The sequence below is a fragment of the Podarcis cretensis genome (genome assembly GCF_951804945.1).
Source record: "Podarcis cretensis genome assembly, chromosome: 6".
NCBI lineage: Eukaryota > Metazoa > Chordata > Lepidosauria > Squamata > Lacertidae > Podarcis > Podarcis cretensis.
In genome coordinates this window covers 32,598,151-32,625,852 of record NC_137175.1, presented here as the reverse complement: position 1 = coordinate 32,625,852, position 27,702 = coordinate 32,598,151, and the positions used below count along the sequence as shown (strand labels likewise).

The window sequence follows — 27,702 nt, the reverse complement described above, 5'->3', positions numbered from 1 at the left end:
TAAACTTGCGATATCCCCCGTTTTTCTGTCTTTCTGAAAACCTGTACCCCCCGCCTCCCCAAAGCAATGAGCTGCTGTGCCAACTGGTAAATATTAGCACCATTGTACTACTTCAAAGGCACTCTGCTGTGCTTGCTGGAAGTTAAGCTGATGCATCAATAACCAGCTAATTTGCCATTTGATATAAATGGCAGTACTGTATTGCTGTATATTTCGCAGAAAATATTCTTGAAATGCTTGCTTAAAAATTTATTCTTTCCCATTTATTTTAAGAATATTGAATATTGAATATACACTGTGTTTAAGCCTGGTTTTAAAAGAAAACTATTCATAGCCATTACATATGTATGTATGTATGTATGTATGTATGTATGTATTTTTGTATGTATGTATGTGCAATGCACAAAATCATCCCTAAACAACTTGGAACAAACTCAAACTCTTAGAATTTCATGAAGGGTGTTGCTGCATACACACTCTAAGAGGTAATAATAATATACCAACTTTTCCTGTTTTATTGCAGGTGCTGCAATATCGTAATTGGTGCAAGGAGTTAGAAATGCGTCTGGAAGCAAATAGGGTAAGTTTCAAAGTATGTGAGTACCATTTTTTTGTGGTTTTGCTATTGGTAACAAAGTGTTTGTTGGAGAAATTGGTGCCCTTGTCTTTTTTTTTTTTATAATATTTTTATTAAATTTTCACATTTTATAAAGACAAACATACACACACAAAGACAAAGACAACACGTATAAAATTTCATAACCTTACTTTCCTAACCCCAGTTCTTGACCTCCCCCCACCCCCCCTTCATACATCCTAGTTCAATTACATTAACTCAGCAAATTCAAATCTCTCATCCATTACATATTATTACTATATCTATATATATATGTTTTTTTTTTATATATAAAAAAGACCATTTACTTGGCCAGATTTTACTTATCCAATTTTCTTATAAAACATTAAAACCTTTTCTAAGGTCGTCTCGAGTTCCTTCCACGAATTTCCCTTTAATCTTAAAAATAGGTCATAATAGTCAAACACAAAAGTCATAAAGATTTAAAAACAAGTTCTCTTTCCCCCCCCCCCGCCCCGGTTTCTGTCCCTTCCAAATGTCCCCCCATCCATAACAACAGTTTTTAGCCTGGGTTCCTCACATCTGAGGCCTTTAAGTCCTTATCAGTCTCTCTTTGCCGATCTTGTTGGTAACCCTCCTCATTGGTCCTCAGGTTTCGGGGAAATTTCAGCTCAGTCTCATCAAAATTTCTTCCATCCAAAGTACTTGACACCAGCTGCTGCAGAAGATCAACCAGTCCATACTCAAATAGGAAGCCCCGGTCATATTTCTTATATCTTTTAAAATCAGGTGTTCCAGATGTTCCAGGGGCTTCCTCCCTCCTCTTTCGCATCTTTCGCAGATTTGTAATCCAAGGGTCTTCTTCTTTGTATTCTAGCAATGAAGGCTTGTGGTTGGTAGTCTCCATCTGTACTAGCCCTTGCTCGCTCTCCCCCTGTTCCAAAGTTATCTCTTCTGATTCAGCCGCAGATTTTTCCCCAGTCAAATCCATTGTACCTTCAGCAGAGTCATTTATTTTAGAGTTCAAGGTTATGAGTTGTTTACTCATGACCATAGTCTGCTCCTCCAGTTTTCCCACAAGAAAAAACATTCTTTCTAGCTCTGCCTGTAGTTTTCCATCTGCAGCCATTGCAATGTTTCAATGTTTCCCCTAGGGGGATTCTAGTTACTTAGTAATCTTTTCCAATAGTCCTTTACTTTGTTATTTCCCTACTTTGTTTCCAACCACTTTAGTTCGAATGTAACAAATTAAGTCCAAAAAGTGTTAAATAATAGAGTTTTTCACTTTCGCTGCCCGTTTGACAGCTCCTTTGACAGCTGTCAAACTTCTCGTTCCTTATTCTCCAGCTCACATAAAAGGACACCCCCGGGTCTGGGGGGGTTCAAACAAAAACTTCTAAAAAATCACTCTTACTCTCCAGCACACATCTTCTTCTGCCAAATTCATGTAAATCTTATCTTTTACAGAACACCAAGGAAAGAACTCTCCACCTTAGTTCTCCGATCTTTGCTTTAAATTTTCTGTAGGCAAGGGGGGTACGGACTTCCCTTTAGCACATCCCCCGATCGTGCCGAATTCAAGGATAAGCTTTTTAGAGTCCAAATTCCAATCTACTCACGGATTAATTAGAGTCCAAATTTCAGGGAAGAAAGTCAGCGGTCTCCGGCCATGGCTCGCGGCTTCGCTCCACTGCAGTAGCGGTCTACTCACAGCACCACGCCACTCCCCGTACCCTCTCCGCAGCCTTTAAAAAGGCTCTTCGTGGGTCGGGGGGGCGCTTTAGGTGCCCGCCGAGTCACCAGGTCCGCAGGCTTCCGCGCCTGCGGTTTCTAAGGGTCCCCGCGTCGCCGTCGCGGTGAGACCCGTTTGCAATGGAGCCGATTCCCTCCGGAGCTCGGAGGGAATCCGCCATTACTCGGATCGCGCTAACCCGGAAGTCCGAAATTGGTGCCCTTGTCCTTGCTATTTTTCCTTGTAGTGTTCTACTTCCCTTTTGTGATCACTGTTAAAAGAAATTAGCATAGTTCAATATATGCTGTAATGTCCCAAACAATGGGCATGCTTATTTACATGGAAACTAGCAAGGAAATCAAATTATGACATAGCTTTGACTAGTCTTCTATTATGAACAGCAGGTGTGTGTGGAGGGGTGGATTCTCACTGGGATAATAGTGGGGCCAAGTGATTATAGTTCAATTTTCTCCAGTTATTTTCAAAAATAAGCCACACAAGGACTAAAGTTGTGAATGACACTGTGTCTTGTTTGGCCCTTAAGCATCTTTCATTAAGCAAGAAAGACCCTAAAAATGCAAACAAATGCACTTCAAGTTGTGCTCATCTCAGCTGTTCACTGGCTTATTGATTCATGGGACGTTAACAAGGAGATCCTGAAGTGAGGGAATAGACTTAATATGGATGTTGTTTAGATTAAATTGTCTGCCTTTTTCGCAAAGGGGTCCCATCCACACCAGTGGGATCGTAAAGAGGACCGTAGTCTAGAGAAAGCACTGATCCAGTTGGAAGAAGAGCAGCAGAGGTGAGTGAGCTTTTGCAGAAGCTTTATCTTAGCTGGTTTTGGGGGGAAAGCTGTGCAACAGCTGCAGCACCATCATTTCATCTTATTGGGACCTTTACAATAGAGATTTGCTAATCCATTGCCATTCTCCTGTGCTTCAGATGTGAGAATTTGGCTGGGGTGAACAACTTGCTCCGTGAGCACTTGGACAAAGCCAATGAGGTGAATGGGGCTCTCCGAGAGGATGTCAGCAAGCTGATAGCTGACTGGACAAGGGCCAGAGATGAGCTAGAGCACAAGGAGAGCGAATGGCATAAAGAGCGGGAGGTAGGAATGTGTCACTAATAAGATACTGGGTACGGAAGGTTGATTTCCTTATTGATTAACCTTATATTCTAGGCACAAATACTCATTTCTGGTTTGGCAGGCATTGGCTGGGATTAAGAAAACAGTAGAATATTAATTCAGGGTGCGTACAGATGTACATTGTTCTAGAAGTCAAGACACTGTGGAAATTGTTTCATATACTGTATGTTATACCGACATGCAGTTCCCAGTGAATGATTTTCAGAGGTAGTATCGTGAAGAAAAAACAACTCCTGTATTCAATATAGATCTGAACATCTTTTATTGATGTGGAAAATGCTGTGTATTATGAGATTATCCTATACGATCCATGCATTCTAAGGTTAGAAAAGTATTTCTCAACCATTTGACTTCTTTCCAGACTTCTCAATAATTGGTCAGTCCTAAACAATATAATAAAAGCTTTTTCAAATTTCAGAGAAATGTATTTTTTAACAGTTTAAAGAGACTCAGTTTTGTCGGTTCTGAAAGTCTTTAACATGATTCTGAATGCTGCTGGCAATAATTAAATATGCATTTTTGAAGGAAAGCAGTTTTTGTTTTAGGCTGGGAAAATAAAGCTGTGACTTGCTGTTGTCTTTACATATATAGTTCTTTGAGAGTTATATGCGGACTGAACATGATCGTCTCTTTGGCATATGGCGGCAAGTAGTGACCTTGCACCGTTATTTTGTGGAAATGAAGACAGCAACTGACAGGTGAGGTTTTTCTGTCAGTTGAATGTGAAATCATTTGCTGAGCTAAAGTAGCTGACCCTAAAACTGACTCTAGCTTTTCATGTCTTTAAATCTGTAATTTAATTTTTTTTGCCCAGTACAGTATTATTTGTTTCTGTTTCAGGGATCTGTCTGAACTAAAGGCTGAGCAAGCAAGACTTTCTGGTTGTATACTTGTCAGTTGCTTACACTTAAGTTCAGGCACACAGCTCTTGGATACTAATGGTTTTGAAAAACTTACCCTGAGGGGACAGGCCCAACAGCAGCAACTTCATATCAGGCCCAAGAAGTTGGATATGGAAAAGGAAATATACCAGCAAGCACAAGCAATTGTGAGTTTGCATGTCAAAGGAGAATTAGCAAAGGAGGATCTTCATAACAGGTAAAGTACCTCCTTAAAAGGCCCCACTAGCTGCTGTCCTCATTTACTGTAGATTTTTTAAAGAGTCAGATGGGACATAATAACATAACAGTGCTGCTGAATCAGACCAAAGGCCTATTGAATCTAGTATTCTCTTAAAGTGGCCACCTAGAAGCTCCTGCAGCTAATTGGAAGCTACACCTTGGTTTTCGAATGGTTCCGGGAGTTCAACAGACTCCCGGAACGGATTGAGTTCGACAACCAAGGTACCACTGTACTAGAATCTCAGAGATCAGTCGCTGATCCAGAGAAGGGATTCAACCCAGTGTGGTTTTGTCTCTTAAAAAAATATTGACCGGTGATTCTTGAGCTGGGGGTGGTGATTCTTAAGCTGGGGGTGAGGAAGAGGATAAAAAAGACAAAGGCTATATTTTAAGCTAGTGTAGTTGATGTGAAATGAGTTGTGAAGTATAGACTAAGTGGTTTGGTGTCTGCAACTTTGGGCATGTGAAGTTGGATAGGAGTATGTGTCACTGCACAATTTGCTTCATAACTTTTTTCCTAAGGTGGCTGGAGATTTACATTTTTTTTAAAAATGAAAGCTCAAAATCTGTGGGCCCTGCCTAGGGCCACCAGTGAAGACCCTACAGGTGCAAGGTTGGCAACCTCTGTGCTAATGTGTTAGTGAAAAGCCTAGTGTTGTAAATGCTTCTCTTCTTTTTCCAAGGGTGATAGAGTTGACTGCTTTGCTTGAACAATCTCAAAAACAGAACGAGGAGAAGGAAATGTCAATGAAGACTCTCAGAGACACCGTGGAGATTCTGGTATGTTAGCAACTGTTTGAAAAATAATCCAGTGGCTGTTGTGGAGAAACGTTCTTTTGTCCTGTCAGCACTTAGCACTGTCAGCACTTAGAATAGAGGTGTCTAAGAACTAGTTGTTGTGAAGGGTTGCAATTCTCAAGTGATTCTATAGTATAGAATGCAACAACTGGAAAAAGGTTATCTGAAGTTTCTGAGGAAATCTGCTTTGCTTCTTTCTTCTGGACTTGCCTATAGACAGACTTTTTTTTACATATTTTCTTTGGCATCTTAGTTCTGGTTAGTGACGTAGCAGGCATTTGGAGACACTCCACTGATATGATGCTGTCATTCAGTACTCTTCTTAAACCTGTGCTCTAAAATATGGGCTATGTCTGATGGAATTGCACCTCTGGAAGAAGGGGTAAAGGTAAAGGGACCCCTGACCATTAGGTGCAGTCGCGGATGACTCTGGGGTTGCGGTGCTCATCTCGCTTTACTGGCCGAGGGAGCCGGCGTACAGCTTCCGGGTCATGTGGCCAGCATGTCTAAGCTGCTTCTGGCAAACCAGAGCAGTGCATGGAAACGCTGTTTACCTTCCTGCTGGAGTGGTACCTATTTATCTACTTGCACTTTGACATGCTTTCGAACTGCTAGGTGGGCAGTAGCTCCCTCTTAATTTACCTTATTATTTTTCTAGGAGGCTGATCGCTTGCGGAAAGAATATGAACAATCACTGAGCAATAATACACATGAAGAGATACTTTCCCTTCAGCATGTGATAAAAGAAATAACTGAGGTAGACCTAACTGGAATCTGTCTTCATGGTTGCTTCTGTAGAATGTCCCATGTCTGTATTTAAAAACAAAATTAATGAAAGCAGATGTGGTATAAACATATGATCTAAATTTTAAACACAGGTCTTACATATTTTGCACCTGCTCGGGGCACTTCCATTTGTTCATGTATTTCAGTGTTTAAAAACACTGATTTTAAACTTTTGTGAGGGCTAAGTGCTGGTAAGGCCTGACACAAATTAAGCCCTGATATTATTTATTATTTATTATTTATTATTTATTATTTATTATTTATTATTTATTATTTATTATTTATTATTTATTATTTATTATTTATTATTTATTATTTATTATTTATTACATATTACTTATTACTTATTATTTATTATTTATTATTTTATTAAAAGTTGATTTTCCTTGGCTGATTATGTTATCCTAGATTTTGCTGCCGCCATTTTGCTGGGTTGTATTCTGCCCCATCATCATAATTTCCCATCCTTGAAAATGCAGTGGATCACTATTTTCCAGCAGAAGTGAAAGACAAACAGGTAGCGAGGTGCAGTGTTTTGATTGTACAGAACTGAGAAAGTAACGTTGGTCTTGGATTTCAGGCAGTAATCAATGAGAGTGATGCAACGATTGGCACCCCACAGGATGAGAACTATGCTGAGCCTTGTAGCTTCTTGCAGTTGAACCCTGGTGACCCAGAGAGGGCTGTCCTGCTGGTGCGTGAGGTGCTGACTAGGAGAAGCAATGAAGTGCAGGTGAGAGAACTTCAGAGGTTCCCTTGCCAGTAAGACTTTCACATCACCAGTAGTAAAACTCCACACCTCGTATAGCACTTTTCTCTGCCTTTGATGCTCTGCCTTATAAATTTCAGCCTCTTCCTCTTCCTGCTAGTAAGTATTCCTAGTTCCCTCAAGCTGGTTTTGACAGTCATTTCTTTCCCAGACAGGTCTTGCATTGGTGATTTGTTCTTTCCACTTTTCTAATCATTCCTTTTCCCCATGAGCATTCTGCTTATGTCCAATCTTACGACTTTCTCTTCTTTATTTTTTTATTATAATTTTAATTAAGTTTTCAGTTTTACATTTCAAAATAAGCATTTTGCAAACTTTAAAATACCCATTGATTTCCCTCTTCTCCTTCCATGGTTCATTTTACATGTCATACATTCCTGCATATTTTACTATAACCATTCAGATTTCTTCCTTTACATCAATCAAATATTATTCACACTGTTGAATTTATCTTAATGATGCCAGCTGTGTACAGTTATTTTCCATTTATTCAATAAATGTTTTCTACTCTTATTTAAATGTATGTTCTTCTTGCTCTCTTACTCTATGTGTTAAATCTGCAAATTCTGCATATTCAATCAACTTAAGTTGCCAATCCTTTTTTGTTGGGATCTTGCTCAGTTATCATTTTTGGGCTAACAAAACATGGGCCACAGTTGTTGCATACATAAATAACCTTTTATGACACCTTACAATTTCTGTCTGGGTTATTCCCAATAAAAAGGACTCTGGTTTTTTTTTTTGGGGGGGGGGAATAATTTTAAACATTTTTTTCAACTCATTATAAACATTTCCCAACAAACTTTTTACCTTTTTACGTGTCCACCGCATATGAGAAAAGGTTCCCTCCGCTTCTTTATACTTCCAGTACATATCTGATCTTAGCCAACCTATCTGGAGTTAAACACTATCTATGGATCATTTATAAATAATTCTCTTTTAGTGAGTAACATGCAATAAATTTCAGATCATTTCTCCAAAGTTTCTCCCAGAGGTTGAAATCTATATTGTGTCCTATATCTATTGCCCATTGTGTCATTGAAATTTTAATAAGCTCGTCTTTTGTTTCCCATTCTAATAAAAATTACACATTTTAGACAGAAGTTTACCCTTATTTTGTAAAAGTTCTTTTTCAAATTGTGAGCTTTGGTCCAGAAATCCATTCTTTTAATCTAATTTAAACATATTGTGTGTCTGTTGATATTGTAGCCAATCCGTAACTTGGTTAAGTTTTCCATTTGTTTCAGTTTGGGTTTCCTCCCTGTAAAATTCAGCAGTTCCCTGTAAGTCGCCCATTGTCTATCCATATTAATTCTCTTAATTATAATTGCTTCGATGGGAGTTAGCCATAAAGGGTTTTTTATTTCCAGCAGATTTTTGTATTTCTCTCAGACTCTATACAGATTCTTTCTAAGAATGTGGTTCATGAAATTCTTATAAATTTTAGCCTTCCCATACCAAAGACATGCATGCCAGCTAAATTCTAAATCATGGCCTACTAAATCTAAAATGTCTGCATTGCCCAATACAATCCATTCTTTTAACCAACTCAAACAAGTTGCCTCATAATACAGTTGCACGTCTGGCAGGGCAAAGCTTCCTCTTTCTTTTGCATCTATCAGAATTTTTTGTTTAATTCTTGGCTTTTTCTCCTGCCGTATGAATTTAGAAATATCTTTTTTCCATTCTTTGAAGCAGCTTGGATTATTTACAGTAAGATTAGATCAGAATAAAAACAGGATCCTAGGGAATATATTCATTTTAATGGCTGAAATTCTACCTAACATGGGGGAGAATGAAACTTTCCCTATCTCCAGCTCTTTCTTAACCCCTTTCCACAATTAAATATAATTATTTTCAAATAGGTTGAATTTGGGAATTTGTCGGCCAAATTTCCAAACACTTAATTTTTTTGCTTATTTTTAAACCAGACATCCTTTCTAAAAAAATTATCGACTGATCATCCATGTTTTTGACCAACTTTTTGGTTTTATATGGGTTTATCTTGAAACCCACCACTTCTCCAAACCTTTTAATTTCTTCTAACGTTTTGGGAACACTCTCCAAAGGTTGTTCTTGTGTCAACTCCACATCATCAGCAAATGCCCTTAATTTACAGTCTCCACATCCCACCTCAATACTTTTAATTTCCCTATTTCTCCTTACATTCTGAAGCAATATTTCTAGTGTCATAATAAACAACAGTGGAAATAGGGGACAGCCTTGTCTCGTTTCTTTTTCTAGTTTGCATTTATCTGAAAAAATATCGTTTACTAATATATTTGCAGATTGATCAGTATAGATTGCTTTAATTCCCTGCTAGGAAAGAATTACCTATTTACATTTTCTCTAGAACCTTAATCACAAATGACCATGAAATATTGTCAAAAGCTTTCTCCACATCTAGAAAGATTAGGGCAGCCTGTTTTTCATTTCTTACTTCCAGGTAAATTGATTTCATTTCTTATATTGTCTTTCATTTGTCGGTGTGGTCTCTGTGAACTGACTCAGTGTCCTTTTCAATCTACTAGCCAAGATTGTAGCAAATAGTTTATAATCACAGTTCAATAATGAAATTGGTCTGTAAAATTTAGTCTTTGTTAAGTCACTTTCTTGGTTTGGGATCTGGGTAATGAATGTGTCTTTCCATGCAGCTGGAACTACTGCTGTCACCATAATTCTGTTTATGGTGACCTCAACCTTACAACTTTCTCTGCCTGTACATAACATTCCTTCAGTCTTCAGCTGCTGCTTCTCTGAGGACTAATGCTTAACCACCTCTGTCTGTATATAATACCCCTTCAGTCTGTCACTTTCCCCCTAATCATTATATTTTGCCTTCTTCTGCAGCACCTGAGACAGCAACTCTTGTCTAGTCAAAATTCTGTCAGCTCCCTGGAGAAGCAACAAGAGCAGCAGAAAGACCACTGTAAGTTCCTAAGACAAAAACTTGAGCAGCTAGAAGGAGAGCAAGACACACTCATTAGCCAACTTCAGCATCTGCAGTCCATGGTGGAGACTTACCGCAGGTCAGACATGTAATGTTTCCCCATCTTTAAAGGCTTGTATTGTAAAATAGATCCATATGCTTCTCTTGGCTTGCAGTGTGCTTTCCTCTTGTCAAGTCAGTAGGTTGTCTCCAGTGCTAGTCCTACTCAGAGTAGACCCATTGTAATTAATGGACGAAAGTGGCTTTTCCAATGGATCTACTCTGAGTAGCAGTTAGCTGGATGCAGCCCAATATCTTTCTGGATTTGAAGCACCTACTTAAATTGTGAATAAACCTTCATGTGTGGTCTGGGCTCTTCAAAGTTTGCCTGGGGCAGTTTGCATCCACAGGTTGGAGAGAGACAGTACTCAAGAAGTCACTCTGCCTTTCAGATGTGATGGTGTCCTCATTTCCCTGTATTCTCCAGTAGCCCAGATAGGAAAAGGAGGATGCTCAGTCAGTAGTAGCTAAACAAGTGCAATGAAACTTTGCAGTGTATCTCTGTTTTTTGTTTTTCTCTAACTGGAGATTTTTTCTTCTCAGTGACCATGTCACCCTGGATAAATCCAAGATAGAATTACAGCAACAGCTGGAAGTCTTGGAACAGGAAGTCCAGCACTTGCGCCGAAGCAATACTGAGCTACAGCTGAAAGGAGACATGGTGGATGGCCAAAAAGAGGAACAGCAGCATCAATTGGAAAGGATGCTGCGGGAGAGAGAATATATGTGAGCCTTTTGTCTTTTTCCCCCAAAGGGCAGTAAGTTTGTTGCTAGGGAAATACAGGAAAAAGAGAAGCTGGCAAGAGCTGTTCACAAACCCAGTTCTTACAACAATCCTTCTCCATTTTATGAAGGTTGTGTAAATTTGGAAGCTTTGCATTTTCTTCACCCTCTTGTCAGGACTGAGTATGGGCTCTGCCAATTTCACTTTTAAAAATGAGCCCCTCTGGATAGCATTTGTGAAATTTGCAAAAAAATATATATGGTGCTGTGTGAGGACTTTTATGGTAGAAAATGAAATTTGCAGCCCCGGTTAAACATTGGAGCTCTCATGTACTTCACTACTTAAAACAAATAAGTGTATGTGTTCATTCAGTCAGGAAGACCGAAATGCTCTTGAAGGAAAGCATTCATTGTTAAAGAGTGAGTTGGTAGCCATGAAAGAAGCACTGGAAAAATCTCACCTTGATGGAGAACTGGTGAAACAAGAAAAACATGAACTTGCTACAGCGCTGGAGCAGGTACAGTTATTTTCTTTTCCTAGTAATAGCCAAACACACTCTTGAATTTAAACAGGAAACTACACTCACTGTAGACAGACACTGGCATGTTCATTAAACTGCTGTAAAGTGGTGGTCAGTGAGCATAACAGTAGAGTTTACAAAAAAAATATCAAAATTCTGGTATTGTCCTGTTCTGGGCAAGAGGCTGAGCTGCAAATCCAGTTCCCACAGCAAATTTCCATGTTTCCTGGCCACCACATGCTCCCATCTCTTTCCCCATGGTTTAGTAAAGCCTGTGAAGGACAGTTATGGAGAAACAACATTGTAGCAGCATTTGACATTAGTGCATGTACGGTATATTGGCTATATGGCTTAAATATATGCATCTGGGGCAATTCTTTATAACTTGTTGTTGTTGTTTAGTCGTGTCCAACTCTTCGTGACCCCATGGACCAGAGAACGCCAGGCACTCCTGTCCTCCACTGCCCCCCGCAGCTTGGTCAGACTCATGCTGGTAACCTCGAAAACACTATCCAACCATCTCGTCCTCTGTCGCCCCCTTCTCCTTGTGCCCTCCATCTTTCCCAACATCAGGGTCTTCTCCAGGGAGTCTTCTCTTCTCATGAGGTGGCCAAAGTCCTGGAGCCTCAGCTTCACAATCTGTCCTTCCAGTGAGCACTCAGGGCTGATTTCCTTCAGAATGGAGAGGTTTGATCTTCTTGCAGTCCATGGGACTCTCAAGAGTCTCCTCCAGCACCATAATTCAAAAGCATCAATTCTTCGGCGATCAGCCTTCTTTATGGTCCAGCTCTCACTTCCATACATCACTACTGGGAAAACCATAGCTTTAACTATACGGACCTTTGTTGGCAAGGTGATGTCTCTACTTCTCAAGATGCTGTCTAGGCCTGTCATTGCCCTTCTCCCAAGAAGCAGGCGTCTTTTAATTTCGTGGCTGCTGTCACCATCTGCAGTGATCATGGAGCCCAAGAAAGTAAAATCTCTCACTGCCTCCATTTCTTCCCCTTCTATTTGCCAGGAGGTGATGGGACCAGTAGCCATGATCTTCGTTTTTTTGATGTTGAGCTTCAGACCATATTTTGCACTCTCCTCTTTCACCCTCAATAAAAGGTTCTTTAATTCCTCCTCACTTTCTGCCATCAAGGTTGTGTCATCTGCATATCTGAGGTTGTTGATATTTCTTCCGGCAATCTTAATTCCGGCTAGGGATTCATCCAGCCCAGCCTTTCGCATGATTAATTCTGCATATAAGTTAAATAAGCAGGGAGACAAAATGCAGCCTTGTCGTACTCCTTTCCCAATTTTGAACCAGTCAGTTGTTCCATATCCAGTTCTAACTGTAGCTTCTTGTCCCACATAGAGATTTCTCAGGAGACAGATGAGGTGATCAGGCACTCCCATTTCTTTAAGAACTTGCCATAGTTTGCTGTGGTCGACACAGTCAAAGGCTTTTGCATAGTCAATGAAGCAGAAGTAAATGTCTTTCTGGAACTCTCCAGCTTTCTCCATAATCCAGCGCATGTTTGCAATTTGGTCTCTGGTTCCTCTGCCTCTTCTAAATCCAGCTTGCACTTCTGGGAGTTCTCGGTCCACATACTGCTTGAGCCTTCCTTGTAGAATTTTAAGCATAACCTTGCTAGCGTGAGAAATTAGTGCAATTGTGCGATAGTTGGAGCATTCTTTGGCACTGCCCTTCTTTGGGATTGGGATGTAGACTGATCTTCTCCAATCTTCTGGCCACTGCTGAGTTTTCCAAACTTGCTGGCATATTGAGTGTAGCACCTTAACAGCATCATCTTTTAAAATTTTAAATAGTTCAGCTGGAATACCATCACTTCCACTGGCCTTGTTATTTGCAGTGCTTTCTAAGGCCCATTTGACTTCACTCTCCAGGATGTCTGGCTCAAGGTCAGCAACCACACTACCTGGGGTATATGAGACATCCGTTTCTTTCTGGTATAATTCCTCTGTGTATTCTTGCCACCTCTTCTTGATGTCTTCTGCGTCTGTTAGGTCCTTTCCACTTTTGTCCTTTATTATGGAAATCTTTGTACGAAATGTTCCTTTCATATCTCCAATTTTCTTGAACAGATCTCTGGTTCTTCCCATTCTATTGCTTTCCTCTATTTCTTTGCATTGCTTGTTTAAGAAGGTCTTCTTGTCTCTCCTTGCTATTCTTTGGAAATCTGCATTCAATTTCCTGTATGTTTCACGATCTCCCTTGCATTTTGCTTGCCTTCTCTCCCCCGCTATTTGTAAGGCCTCATTGGACAGCCACTTTGCTTTCTTGCATTTCCTTTTCATTGGGATGGTTTTCGTTGCTGCCTCCTGTATAATGTTACGAGCCTCCATCCATAGTTCTTCAGGCACTCTGTCCACCAAATCTAAATCCTTAAACCTGTTCCTGACTTCCACTGTGTATTCATAAGGGATTTGACTTAGATTGTATCTTACCGGCCCAGTGGTTTTTCCTACTTTCTTCAGTTTAAGCTTGAATTTTGCTATAAGAAGCTGATGATCTGAGCCACAGTCAGCTCCAGGTCTTGTTTTTGCTGACTGTATAGAGCTTCTCCATCTTTGGCTGCAGAGAATATAATCAATCTGATTTCGATGCTGCCCATCTGGTGATGTCCATGTGTAGAGTCGTCTCTTGTGTTGTTGGAAAAGCGTGTTTGTGATGACCAGCTTGTTCTCTTGACAGAACTCTATTAGCCTTTGCCCTGCTTCGTTTTGATCTCCAAGGCCAAACTTGCCAGTTGTTCCTTTTATCTCTTGACTCCCTACTTTAGCATTCCAATCCCCTATAATGAGAAGAACATCCTTCTTTGGTGTCACTTCTATAAGGTGTTGTAAGTCTTCATAGAATTGGTCCATTTCAGTTTCTTCAGCACCAGTAGTTGGTGCATAAACTTGGATTACTGTGATGTTAAAAGGTCTGCCTTGGATTCGTATCGAGATCATTCTATCATTTTTGAGATTGCATCCCAGTACAGCTTTTGCCACTCTTTTGTTGACTATGAGGGCCACTCCATTTCTTTTACGGGTTTCTTGCCCACAGTAGTAGATATGATGGTCATCCGAACTGAATTCACCCATTCCCGTCCATTTTAGTTCACTGATGCCCAGGATGTCAATATTTATTCTTGCCATCTCATTTTTGACCACCTCCAACTTACCCATGTTCATGGTTCTTACATTCCAGGTTCCTATGCAATATTTTTCTTTACAGCATTGGACTTTCCTTTCGCTTCCAGGCATATCCGCAACTGAGCGTCCTTTCGGCTTTGGCCCAGCCGCTTCATCAGCTCTGGATCTACTTGTACTTGCCCTCCGCTCTTCCCCAGTAGCATGTTGGACGCCTTCCGACCTGAGGGGCTCATCTTCCAGCGTCATAACTTTTATATGCCTGTTGTCTTTGTCCATGGAGTTTTCTTGGCAGGGATACTGGAGTGGCTTGCCGGTTCCTCCTCCAGGTGGATCACGTTTGGTCAAAACTCTCCACTATGACCTGTTCATCTTGGGTGCCCTGCTCGGCATAGTTCATAGCTTCTCTGAGTTCTTCAAGCCCCTTCGCCACGGCAAGGCAGTGATCCATGAAGGGGATATAACTTACCTTTGATTAATTATAACTTACCTTTGATTAATTTTGGGAGGCTAAAAACAGGAACAGCTGCAACTTTCCTTCTTCTCTCCTGCCTGGCTCCATTGCAGCCATTCTTCCACTGAAAGTCAGAACTTCTTGGACTGCATTTGATTTTGAAAAGAAAAGAAAAAAGGAGGAAGTTCAACAAATAATGCGTAATGTCTAGTTCCAGTCTAAGTAAAACGGTGCTAAAGATTTCTACTCAGAAGTGTTCTGGTTGTACTAAAAAAAGAAATATATATATATCTGGCAATTGGAACGTGTTTCTGACACAAGCATGTGATCCTTGTGACTGGCCCAGATATTTTTTAAAAAAAACATAAACATACACATTTGGATTGGGTTTTTCATGGTCAATCAGAATAGTGGTTTTTTCATGGCATTTAAGCTACATACTCATACATTAGTAAAGTTGTTGGGTTTCTATTTAAGGAAGAAAAGGAGACATACTGATGGAAAACCAGTGACATAATGGAAGATTAAGAGGGTATATTCTAAATAATCCAACACATATTAATCTAGTCTTTTCCCCATTAGAACCCTCAATGAAGGTTCCATGCCACAGGGAAGCATTGAGGATAGAAGTTATCTTAAAAAATATGTATGTATCTTAAGTTTTACTCGAGTGCTGCCATTGAAATTAATTGTTCTAAGTTAGCTATGTCCATTAATTTCAAAGGCTACATTCTAACTGTGACTAATACAAGACACAACACATTTCCTTGAATGGCTTCAGAGAGTGATTCTTTGATCTTTGGTGAGTGGGAGACATTTGACCTTCCTCAATGGGGAATCTGAAATATCCAGCTGTAAGCCCTACATACTATTCGGGGGGAGGTGTCTCCTCACCTTCAGGGACAACCTTTTAGGGAGTGCAAGAGGTTGCTGCAGGAAAGTCCATTTGGACAGCATGATAAAATATGGTTTATTGTAAGTTAACAAAGTTAGGGGCAAGTCTTATTCTGCTTTTATTGACTGGTATTTCTTTGTTTTGTGTTTTTGGCTCCACAAGGCTGAGCAGTCCTTTGCAAAGTTAACTGGTGCACACAATAAGCTAAAAGCAGAAACTGCTCACCTTCATGATGCAGTTGCAAAGATGAGTGCCCTTAATGAAGCTCTAGCATTGGACAAAGTGAGTTTGAATCAACTTCTCTTGAAGGTAAGAAGACTGTTGCAGCTGAACTATTCTTATTCTGGGTAGCCTACAAAATAAAATGTAAGGAATTTGCTAATATGTAGGTTGCATTTATGGGACGCAGGTGGCGCTGTGGGTTAAAGCCTCAGCGCCTAGGACTTGCCGATCGAAAGGTCGGCGGTTCGAATCCCTGCGGCGGGGTGCGCTCCCGCTGCTCGGTCCCAGCGCCTGCCAACCTAGCAGTTCGAAAGCACCTCCGGGTGCAAGTAGATAAATAGGGACCGCTTACCAGCGGGAAGGTAAACGGCGTTTCCGTGTGCGGCTCTGGCTCTGGCCAGAGCAGCGATGTCACGCTGGCCAAGTGACCCGGAAGTGTCTCCGGACAGCGCTGGCCCCTGGCCTCTTAAGTGAGATGGGCGCACAACCCCAGAGTCTGTCAAGACTGGCCCGTACGGGCAGGGGTACCTTTACCTTTACCTTTTTAGGTTGCATTTTATTCAGAACTGGGGAAAGGAAGGCTGCTGTTTAAAAAAAAATTAAAATTAATTTTGAATATAGAAACAATCATACAATCAATTACAGTTCCCCCCATAACAACCCCAACTATGTCCAGCTGTATTAGTAGTAATAAACTGAAACATAAATTCCATAGCTGTCAATTTAAAAAATGTTGTTCCACAGGTTCCCATGGCCTATACAAACGTTTTTTCTTCATTGCAAATGAAATAAAAGCGGACCACATTTTGTAAAAGTTTGTAGATTCTTATGTTGTCTTCTTTCTTGTACTTTATCTGTCAACTTTCCCATCAAGATAAAGGCCCAAACAATAAGCATACCAAATTTCATATGTTTGCTTTCCATATCCTCCAGTGCCTTGCAAGAGCAAGAAGTGCTGCAGTTAGAAGATGCATAATTAAGTCTCTGTATCAAAGATAATTTGCTTCAGCTGCAGATATTGAAATAGTGCCATTTTTGCATCTAAACTAATCAATTTAGAAGTAATTTGTTCCATTTCCTAAAATACCCTTAACTAGAAGTTTTTAATCTGTGGCATTCTCACCACATGTGTATAAATGTTCCTTTATCCCCACAATTTCTCCAACATTGTAGAAAGGTATTTTTGCCTATTTTACTTAGTAATGTGGCGTGCTGGTACCATCTGTGGGTTAGCTTTAAGGTGTTTTCTCGTACACGAGCAGAATTAGCTCAAAAAGGAAATATTTTCTCATATTCTTTCCCATAAAACATAATCAATTTCTTCTAAGTCTTTCCCATCTAGTTTTCAAATTGGAGGATTTTGATGTTTAAAAATTAACAATAGATTTATAAGCTATAAAACATTTTAAAACAAGGTTAATGAATTTGTCCCTTGTTTGCAAATTTCTGTGATACTGATGAAGTGAATGACTTGAGTGTTTACCATCCAATTATGGGAGAAGTTTGTTGTATAGTTTTTCCAGACAAAGGGGTACCTCTGGTCTTTAAGCCAGAATAAGCCCATTGAAGGCTGCTCTTTTATCAGTTTCTTCCATTTCCTTGAATGTAGATGGAGCAGGAAAAACAGGCACTTTTGGACAAAGTTGATCACCTGGAAAGACTAAGGACCTCTTCACAGAAACAGCTCAACCAGATGGCGAGAACAAATGAGGAACTAAGTGCAGACAAGACTCGGTTACAGCAGTTGCTACACAAGGCTGAGGGAATGCAGGAAAGTTTACAGGAAGAGTTAAAAGTACTGAGAGATGAACAGAAAGAGACTTGTGAGAAGCTGAGCCAGGTGAGTGTTAGCAGCAGACTTGAGTTATCCTGCATGGACATTGGGCAGCAGCAGTGTTGTGCTTCTGAAGTTGGGTTCAGTTAGATTATGGAATTCTGCTTGAATAGTGAATAGCTCAGTTAGTTTGAAGGTGGTGCTGATAACACCAAGGTTGCAGGTTTAATCTCCATAAGTGACAGCTGCATATTCCTGCATTGCAGGGGTTTGGACTAGATGATTCCAACTCTACAATTCTAGGATTCTAGGAATCTTTTCAATAGCTAGTGCTGCTCATCATAAAGTTCATTTTACTATTCTTGCATAAGACAATCTTTTCAATCTTTCTTATTTGTGCTCCGTAAGTGTTTCTGGGTAAAGTATGTTTTGCAGCCATTGTAACACTCATCTAGATTTTCTTCTTTTCCAATACACATTCTTTCTAAAATCTGGCCACCGGTGAAGTGTCACAGTAAAACATTAAGTGCGGTGGCCTTCAGGCAATTATATATTTTGTACTTTGGTTCTCTCCTGTGTATAGATAATCAAACTTTTCCATAGCAGTCCATCTGTAACAGATCCATTTTTCTTTGTAATGTGCAGTTAGGCAGTTCCATCTCTTCTGTGAAAACAATTTTCTATCCTTCAAAAGTAGCTATAGATCTATTTCTTCTTACAGTGCATTATTTCTTAATGTGACAGAGCTTTAACTTGTGCTATAAATTTATTTTCTTTCTCCTTCATAGGCTCATCACCAGCATGAGACATCTAGTACTGATTTGGAGCATGCACATCAGGAGTCAAGTCGTCTTGGAGAGGTGCTGGCCAAGACATCCAAAGAAAAGGAATCATTAATGCGTGAGAAAGCCGCATTGGAAGTACGACTAGGGGCTGTTGAACGAGAGAGGTGGAGTTTTTCAGAGCAAGTGGCAGAGTACAGGTAAGAGACTGACAACGAGAAGGGCCTTGCCTATTCAAATAATTATTTAATGCAATCATTGTAGCTCTGAATTCTGAGAGATGACTTTCCATCAGAGGACTATGCAGCTTTTTGTGTCTTGGCTGTTCAACCATGTGACAGAAATAGTTCCACATCTGCAGAAAGAAATTCAACAAATGCACAGCAGGAAAAATGTTTGTCAAGCCCAAGTTTGAAATCCTGCACACAGTTTGACAGGCTGTTTTCCATAAAGCTGCAAAACTTACACTTAATAGTATTTCTGTTCTTCCAGACATTGTTTCTTGTATCAGCATGACAAATGGCCTGTGATTGTTGTCCTTGTTGTCTTTATATTTAGACTCTAACTGACTGGTGCACTGCTACAAATGAATGACCTCCTTTTGTTCATAGTGTTTCCAGGTACTCAAACTGGCTTTGCTGGGATTACATTTATCATGTCATGAGCAAGAGATTAAAGTCACACCAATTCTGTATATGTAATTTGTAGATCAACGAAGGATCTTCTGGAATCAAGCCTCCTTCAAGCTCAGCTGCAGGTGTCTGACCTGGAAGTTACCAAGGGTCAACTGGAAATGAAAATCCAGGCAATCAACCAGGCCAAAGAAGTGATACAAGGTAAGATGTTTTCAAAGGCTTCCAGCAAAAGGTAGTATGAACAGGGCATCCTCCCTTCATGTCTGACTCCTGCTCTTTGTTTATTCTTACAGGAGAGGTGAGATGCCTTTGCACTGAACTGGAAGCTGAAAAGTCAAAATTTAAGCAAGAAAAGGAAGAAAAAGCACAACAGCTCTTGCAGGCCGAGCAGAAGTACCAAGAAATGCTTGACCACTGTCAAATTGTACATAAGGAGGAAGTTAATGCACTGCGTCAAGAGTTGGTAAGCAACCATATGGTCACCTCTTTAATTCATGATATAAATTTTTTTTGGGGGTGGTGGGAAATTGAGCAGAAGATAGAATTAATAAAGTGGCTCAAAATACCAGATGATTACCAAGACTTACTTTTCCATTCAACTGTTATGCCTTGTACTAATTAAACTATTAGTCTTTTAAACTACCTTGCTTCGGATGGGTTGTTTTCAGCATAGTGCTAAGGTGAATTGTTTGTCAGCTCAAGGATATCTCTGTGCACAATCAAGTGCTCCCCCCTCTCCTCTCCCTGTGCACCCTCTAAATCTGTTCCGGGGAACCCCTAACACTCTGGAGTAGAATTGGTGTGGGACAGATGCAGGGGGAGGAAAGGTGGGGAAGCCAGGTTTTGATGGACACAGAAATAAGAATCTTACCTTAGATTGCCAGGAATTTCCCATTACAGCAAACCTTAGCAGAGGTGACGAGAGGTGTTTTGTACACATAATGGTCCAGTGTCTTGATCCCTAAACTGTGGTTCTCTTACACATCTGCATCAGGATGCTCTCTCTGCCTTAGCTGATAAAATATTAGTGATATAATGTTATTAAAGTGTTTGAAGAGCTCTGAATACCTGACATGCACATAGGCCATGTTGTAGTGAATGGAGGGGAGGGGTGGGTAGCTTCCTTATACTATCCACTACAACGTAGTTAGTGTTATGGCTATAATAGTATGCTGCCTTGTTAAATGGATCTGGAGTAGTTGTGAGTGTGCATTTGTGCCTCCAGTTGCATGATATGTCATGTCTAAAATGTTGCTCCAAATCTTTACTCTTTGTTGTTGTTTACTTCTAGTGTGTTTTTCAATATAAAACAAATTCATGAGGTGCTTGTATTATTGTTGCATATAATTTTTACTTTAGTCCAAAATCTCCCAGTCTTCTGGCATCGTTCAATTCAGGAAAAATCTGTGCCTGGCAACCTTGTGCTACAACTAATTTGGCTTCTGCTACATCCAACTTTGCACAGACGCCTAGCTATTTTGTATTTTAGCTTGCCTCAACATCAAACATATAACAGCCGCAGAAAATGGAGAAAATATTCTGTTGCAACAAAGTCCCTAACAGCTCTCCACACCCATCTATTGCAGTGTTACTCATGACTCTTTCATATTAGCTAGGCTTGGAAAGCACCAACTAACATTTGGAAACTGGAAAAATCATGATATTACTTAATCCATTCCATGTTCCCCACCTCATACACACACATAAAAGGCACAAAATTCTGCCAAGAAGAGCTCACAGTGCCTCCGGCATAGCTTATGCCACATCCAGTGGTTAGGAGAACAGCAGCTGATGTCTGCAGCCACAAGCACCAAATTTCCCAGTCTTTGAAACCCCTAGGAGCTCAAGCAGATCCTGTTTGTAAACAGTCACCCTTTTGGCATGGCTGCACAGAGAAAGGAGGACTTGCATTCCAGTTGAACAGTCTGCCAGTTCCATAGGCCAGTGACTAATAGGAAACCTTCATTTAGTACCCATAGGTGATAATTATTACTCTCAGAGCAAAGTGTGATAAATATCCTTCCCAGAAGCAAAACTCATAACACTATACACAGCATCTGCTAAGGTAAGTAGTAAACGTTACATCAGTGGCTAGAAGTGAGACTGTTTTTTCCTTTCTTTTTGTTCATTTACTGGAATTGGCTGAAATACTTCCAGGAAGGTGAACGAGAACGCCACCGTTTAGAACTGGAGCAGGTGTTGGAGCGCATAGTCAAGGAAAAGGAAGAGAGTGAAAGTGTCTATGAGAGGAAGCTGCTGGAACTACAACAGGAGGTCATTGCTGTAAAAACGCATATGGAAGACGAGCTCATTAAGGCTGAAAATGCCAAGCAAGAGGTAAAGTTTGACAGGTGCTTTTGACCTAGAGACATCCCCCCACTCCTACCTTTCTCTTTTGGGACCTTGTGATAGAATGGTATCTGCAGGAGGCTGTCTCCCGCAGAGCATGATTTGATTTTGTATATAAAGGGTGAGACAATCTTTTAGGTATCCTAAAAGCATGGGCGTGGTCAGGTTTTATGTTGGGGAGGCAGGCTTTATGTTGGGGGATAACCTCAGATAGTTAAGTATTTTTTATTGATTTACTTGTTAGGGGGAGGCAACTGCTCCCCTTAGCTATGTCCATGCCTAAAGGTATTATATGAGGATTGCTTAGGTGTTGTATGAGAAATTATGTATTTTAGGTATTATGTGAGAAGGAGAAAAGCTTTTCTCTATCCACTTATACTGCACCATGCATAATTTTATGCATCTATTTCATGTCCTCATTATTCACCTTTTCTCTAACTAAAAAGCCCCCATTTTCTGTAATCTTTCCTCCCAAGGGACCTGCTCCAATCTTTTGATCAGTTAGGAGTTCATCTGGAATGTTTTAAATTCTCTGCTTGCTAATATCTAGGTGCTGCTAGAAAAAGAGAATGAGAAGAAATCATTACAAGAGTTTCACCTCCAAACAAAACAGGAACTCACTAGTACTTGCCAGCAGCTAGATCATCTCCGTCAGGAAATAAAGAAGAATAAAGAGAGGGAGCAGGTAGGAGTAGACCAGAGCAGAAAAGCTTATGAAATCTACCAAGAATCCAGCAGAAAGCTATGGAGCAAATATGAAATAAAGTATATTAACATGATAGAAAGTTGGCTCAATAAATGGATAGTTTGGACCAATTACATGGTGTATGAAAGGTTTTCCTAGGATTATGTGCACATGACTGATTTCAGAACTCTTGCCCAACCCAACCACATTTGATAATTCAGTTGCTTCATTTTTGAAGAACTGCTTGTTGAATGTCTGTTAATTAAGGTTCAGACAACGTTTCCAAAGTTGTGACGTGTGATAGAACCAAAAGCAAGAAGATGGGTTCTAATTCTAATGAAAAATTGCATCTTATTAGCACCTATCAAATTTTGGCTTACATTTGGTAACTAAGGCATATATGAAATCCTTACACAAAAGTTTACCCAATGAAGCTACTTGCAGCTTTTTCTTGTTCTGCCCTCCATTTTTCCAATATAATTTGAGTAAGTTATATCCAAAAGCTGCCACCTTGTTCTTTTTTTAGAGTTCATTTTGATGCCAGTGCAAAGTTTTTATCTTTCATTGCATGCTCCTCATGAACCCCATTTCTCTTTGTAGAGTATAATCCTTAATTATGCCCTACATTTCCCCTAGATACGTGCTATGATTGTTTATATGCTATATTGAAATTTGCATTTTATGTCTGTTTCACAATTGTTCATCTTATTGTCATTTATTGATTTTTGACTGAAGTACTAAGTCTTCATCCCACAAGATTTGTGGCCTGACTGTTGTGAGATGTAGATCATTTTATCTTGTGCAGCAGTTGCTGTACATGTATTATAATTGCACATTATAAAATAGTTCTCTAATTTGACCAAACCTGAACCTTGGAAAATAACTCAACTTTTTTGGCTGGGTGGGGAGTGCAGGATACTTTGCAAGATTTGGAAGCTAAGCTGAAGGAGGCCCAAAGTACTATAGAAGCACTAGAAAAGAAGTACAAGGAGGAGCTCAAGTCTCTCAAAGAAGAAGTCAACTTTCTCCGTAAACAACGAGACTCTTTGCAAAGACTCTTTGCAAACTTAAAGCTATGTGCTAAGCACTTCATTCAGTGCCAAATGTGTGGTTTTTCACAAGCTGCTTCAACAAGTAGAAATGGAAATCTCTTTGTGGGGTAAAACTAAGTTATGGGAACCTTTCCCAAACCATCGTGGAAAATTACTTGAAGTACTAGGGAAACCAAAAAGCCATTATTTGAAACAGTTTTGGAAAATTTTTGATGCAATACTCCAAGAAAAGCCATATGTTTGGTTCTGTATAAGAAGTCATAGGCATGCTAAAAATGTATTCTGTTTCACCAGAGTTCTTTCATGTTACTCAAATGGGGCGATGTCTCTATCATGCTTATAAAAAAGTCTGGCTTGGTTTATGAAGCAAATAAAAAACTGCATTCTGTTAAAATGGATGTTTGAATTGACATGAAACTCTGTTTCTTGAAATAAGATGCTTGTATCTATATTATCTCCTCATGTGTACTAAAATAAGTGGATACTGTAAGTGCTGCATCTTTGCTGTTCTCCTGTCTATTTCTAGGTACAAGAGTTGCAGTCACAACTACTGACAGAAAAAGATTCTTGCCATTTGATTAGCCAGGAGGCTCAGCAGCATTTACGTGACATACAAGAGTTGTCCAGACAGAAAGCATTGGAAGTTGCACACCTCCAGAAGATGATGGAAGCAGAAAGAAAACTTCGAGAAGAGAGAGAACATCAAAACATGGAGTTGCAGAATCAGAAAGAAGAGATGGAGCACAGAAACACAGAACTGCATAATATGCTGCAAAGTCAATGGGAGGAAGAACAGCATCTGAACAGAGAGCTGCAAAGCAAGCAGGAAGAAATTGAGCACCAACGTGCCACAGTTCAGGCCCTGGAAAGGGAGCAGAGCCAGTGGGAGGAGGCAAAGCGCCAGAGTTCAGAGCAGCATTCTGCACTCCAGAGGCAGTGGGAGGAGGCAAAATGTCAAAATAAGCAACTGCAAAATCAGAACATAGAGCTGCGGCACCAAAAAGAGGAGGTAGAACGTCAGAATGCACAGCTGAAGGCTGTGCTCCAGAGACAGCAGGAGGAAGCGGAACATGAGAGTGCGGTGCGTCAAAACCGTTGGGAGGAGGCAGAACAACGTTATTTAGAGTTGCAGGGTTGGAAAGAGAAAGTTGAACATCAGAATTCAGATTTGCAGGCCCTTCTCCATACCCAGCAAGAGGAGTTGCAATGTCGGACCAAGGAGCTGCAGGCAAAGCAGAAGGAGATGGAGCAGCAGAGCACTGCTCTACAGAAGATGAAGAAAGAACGGACTCAGTGGGAGGAAGTTGAACGTCAGAATTCAGATCTTAAAGTAGCATTGCATGCTTTGGAGCAGAAACACACCAGGTGAACCCAACTTTCATAATTTGTGGCTGGACTAATTGTCTCATATAGCTATCTCACCTCCACACACCCGGTGTCTAAACAGTTAGGTATGTACAGTGGTACCTCAGTTACATACGCTTCAAGTTACAGACTCCGCTAACCCAGAAATATTATCTCAGGTTAAGAACTTTGCTTCAGGATGAGAACAGAAATCGTGCTCCGGTGGCGCGGTGGCAGCAGGAGGCCCCATTAGCTAAAGTGTTGCTTCAGGTTAAGAACAGTTTCAGGTTAAGTACGGACCTCTGGAACGAATTAAGTACTTAACCCGAGGTACCACTGTATACATAATTTTTCAGAAACTGCACTTTTCAAAGCTTCTCTTGGAGAAATACAGGTGTCAGAGCTGCCTCTAGGTCCCAGCTCACAGAGGACCAACGCCAGGCTGTCGTTATGTACAAAAGTCTTTATTGAGGTTTAGTTTCCATTTCAAAGCCGCAGCGCGCAGCTCTACGTCTTAAAGCCTAGACCGGCGTAGTACCGTCTGAGTCTCCTCCCCTATGACACCAGTTTAAGATCCTAGCCCAGCTCCACCTTTTACGCTGCTCTCTCCTCCTCTGGGTCCTCCTGGACTCTTCCGACGCTGAGTCGCTTAGCTCCTCCCCCTCCCTCCGGCAGGCTTTAGGACCCGGTTCCCAATCCTCATTCTCTGCTGTCCCGCGCTCCTGTACATTTGAACTTGCCTCTCGCGCCAACCCAGTGACCTTCCTCCTGACCGTTACACTACTTCTGTCACTGCTTCCCTCTTCCGGGATACTGGCCGGATCTGACCTCCCCTCCGTTGTCTGACTCTCCGATGGAGGTGTGGTCAGCCCTGCCTTATCTTCTCTCCCTGGTGGGGAATGCACTGGCCCCGATCCTTGGGACTCTTCCCCCCCCACTCTGCTCTGGTGGGGAAGCTGGTCCTGATTTCCAACTACTGCTCTGGGAGTTCCTGCTGCCCCCTTGCTCCTGGGACATTCCCCTTGGGAACCCCCTACCCCTGGCCACTGGCGCCCCCTTCTGTGAATCTTCCGATTCGCTGGAGAGGCTCATGGAATCCCTCGGTCCACTGTCCTCTTCTCCTACGCTCCCCTCGGATTCTTCCCCTTCGCTCTCCATCTCCTCTCTTCCCTGTGCCTCTGCTCCTGAACCCCTGACAACAGGGCATTAATTGTCTACTTCAGATTGCCTGATATGGAACTTTTAGCAAAAAGGGGTCCTCCTAAAATCCCAGCCTTGGCTGGGATCAAATAGTTCACGACGGTTGTGTCCTTCTCACACCGCCCTGCCAGCTCTGAGCTGCTTTGCGATGCTGGGATCTGATCTGAATGATTTGCCTGGTGAATCATATCCCAGCCTCACAAAGGAGTGCAGGGCTGACAGGGTGGTGTGAGCAGCACCCCCCAGAAAAATGCACCCAGGGCCATTGCCCCCAGCCCCTCCTCCAACACTGTGCCCCAGCTCCCCACCCCATTTATGAAGTTTGTAACTGGAATGCCTCCTTTTCACTTAAATTCCCCTTTTTGTCCAGTTACATAGAAATTATATATACAAGATATATAGTCTGCACTTGAGATTATCATTTGTTTATTTTTGCATAATTTCAGGGTCTTGTGCACATACGTTGGCACACTGTTTGTTTGCCATAGCCAAGTCTTTCATAAGTGTGTCATGGAAGAGAACCAAGGTGAAAAGCCAAGTCTTGTACTTGCTTGCATAGGGTTGGTTTTTTTTCCAATCTGTAATAGAAGTCCTGCTTTTTTTCCGGTTTCAGTTTGGCTGCATCCTTGGAGGAGAAGGAACTCAGGCTCAAGAGACTGCAAGACAGTGATAGGGCTCACCAGGGTGAAGTCACGAAATTGAATACTGCACTACAGCAAGCAGAGCAGCTGCTTGCTGAGCATAGCCGAGAAGAGCAGGAGCTCACTAGACAGGTATTACCTGAAAAAAAACTCAATACAGGGTGCAATACTGCTTTTTATTTTTCTGCCCTACTGCCAGCCCCCATCTGCTTCACATGGTGCTTCTGTTATACAGCCCCCCTCCCAAACATGGCTTCTTTTCCATAACACACTGGCTTCCAAATATACGTGTGTGTGTGTGTGTGTGTGTGTGTGTAGAACTCATATTAATACCTGATACCTGGTCCTTTTCACAAGCGAAATATATCCTTATCTCCTTTCTATGCAAATTATATCCAGCTTCTCTTCTTTGTTTGATTGATTATTCACCCGGTGCTAACTTCTTTGCATTCCAATCCACCATTCCAAAATCATTGCAAGCTGTGTTGCTTTCCCCCAGATACAATCCCTCAAGGAAATGGTGCTAGAGAAGGAGGCTGCCTTGGTAGCTCATAAGGAGCAGCTCACCCGGAACCTGGAAGAGTCCCGTGCTAGCGAGCAGTCTTTGAAGGACTCCGTGAAAACGCTGGAAGGTGAAGTATCTCAGTTACGCCTGAGCCTGAGCAGCACGGAGAGTCGGGCAGTGGCATTGGCATCGGAATGTCAGCGTGCTTGTTCTGCCCGCTGGGAGGCACAGTCTCACTTGACTAAGCTACACTCGGTTCTGCAGTACATGCTGTGCAAAAGCCCCGAGACAAAGCTGGAGCATGGAGGGAGAGGAGACAAAGCTATTCGAAGCTCATTGTTCAGTGCAAGAGGTGAGTCTAATAAGTGGACTAGTATTATGTCCTTTGCAAGTAAATTGTTGAACATGTGACAGAGCCAGAACTCTGCAATAGGGGAAGGTACCTTTTTGTGTGTGCTTTGGTGCTTACTTATTTTCTAATATGATGTCTTGAAATGGCACACCCTTTCACGTTGATTCAACTTCAAATGGATTTGCTAAGGAGTGGCAAAATGCCCTAATGTTGCCATCTTTGCCTAAAGCTAAGATAGTGAGTGACACCTTGCTCCTTTCAATAGCAGTGGTATAAATTGCTTATTTAAGCAGCCCCTGCCAACATGTAGCACATTGGCTTTCTCAGGTATACAGGATGGAATTGATCTTTCCTGAGATTAGTTGGGATAGCCCAGAGGAAAAAACAGGCTGCTGTTGAAGGCAGAGCTGACTGATAGCACCAAAAGTCTTGAGGCCACTTCCTTGTAGGGATGGTACAAGGTTTTGTGTAGAAGGAAAACTCAACTGTGCCAAACAGTTAG

At 41.2% G+C, this 27,702-nt stretch overlaps 1 protein-coding gene across 9 annotated transcripts in view; it reads left to right on the top strand.

Moving 5' to 3' along the window:
* Positions 1–27,702, top strand: part of CEP250 (centrosomal protein 250) — a 138,703-nt gene that overhangs the window by 100,182 nt on the left and 10,819 nt on the right. For all 9 annotated transcript variants that reach the window (XM_079978707.1, XM_079978705.1, XM_079978706.1 and 6 more), the window contains 21 exons: positions 524–580; positions 3,032–3,114; positions 3,255–3,420; positions 4,051–4,157; positions 4,300–4,557; positions 5,264–5,360; positions 6,037–6,135; positions 6,745–6,897; positions 9,784–9,962; positions 10,466–10,648; positions 11,019–11,163; positions 15,822–15,968; positions 17,491–17,721; positions 18,444–18,637; positions 19,146–19,273; positions 19,366–19,535; positions 21,230–21,409; positions 21,972–22,106; positions 23,685–24,523; positions 26,316–26,475; positions 26,843–27,200. In XM_079978707.1, coding sequence (XP_079834833.1) covers positions 524–580; positions 3,032–3,114; positions 3,255–3,420; positions 4,051–4,157; positions 4,300–4,557; positions 5,264–5,360; positions 6,037–6,135; positions 6,745–6,897; positions 9,784–9,962; positions 10,466–10,648; positions 11,019–11,163; positions 15,822–15,968; positions 17,491–17,721; positions 18,444–18,637; positions 19,146–19,273; positions 19,366–19,535; positions 21,230–21,409; positions 21,972–22,106; positions 23,685–24,523; positions 26,316–26,475; positions 26,843–27,200 — 4,069 coding nt within the window. The remainder of the gene's footprint in view (positions 1–523; positions 581–3,031; positions 3,115–3,254; positions 3,421–4,050; positions 4,158–4,299; positions 4,558–5,263; positions 5,361–6,036; positions 6,136–6,744; positions 6,898–9,783; positions 9,963–10,465; positions 10,649–11,018; positions 11,164–15,821; positions 15,969–17,490; positions 17,722–18,443; positions 18,638–19,145; positions 19,274–19,365; positions 19,536–21,229; positions 21,410–21,971; positions 22,107–23,684; positions 24,524–26,315; positions 26,476–26,842; positions 27,201–27,702) is intronic.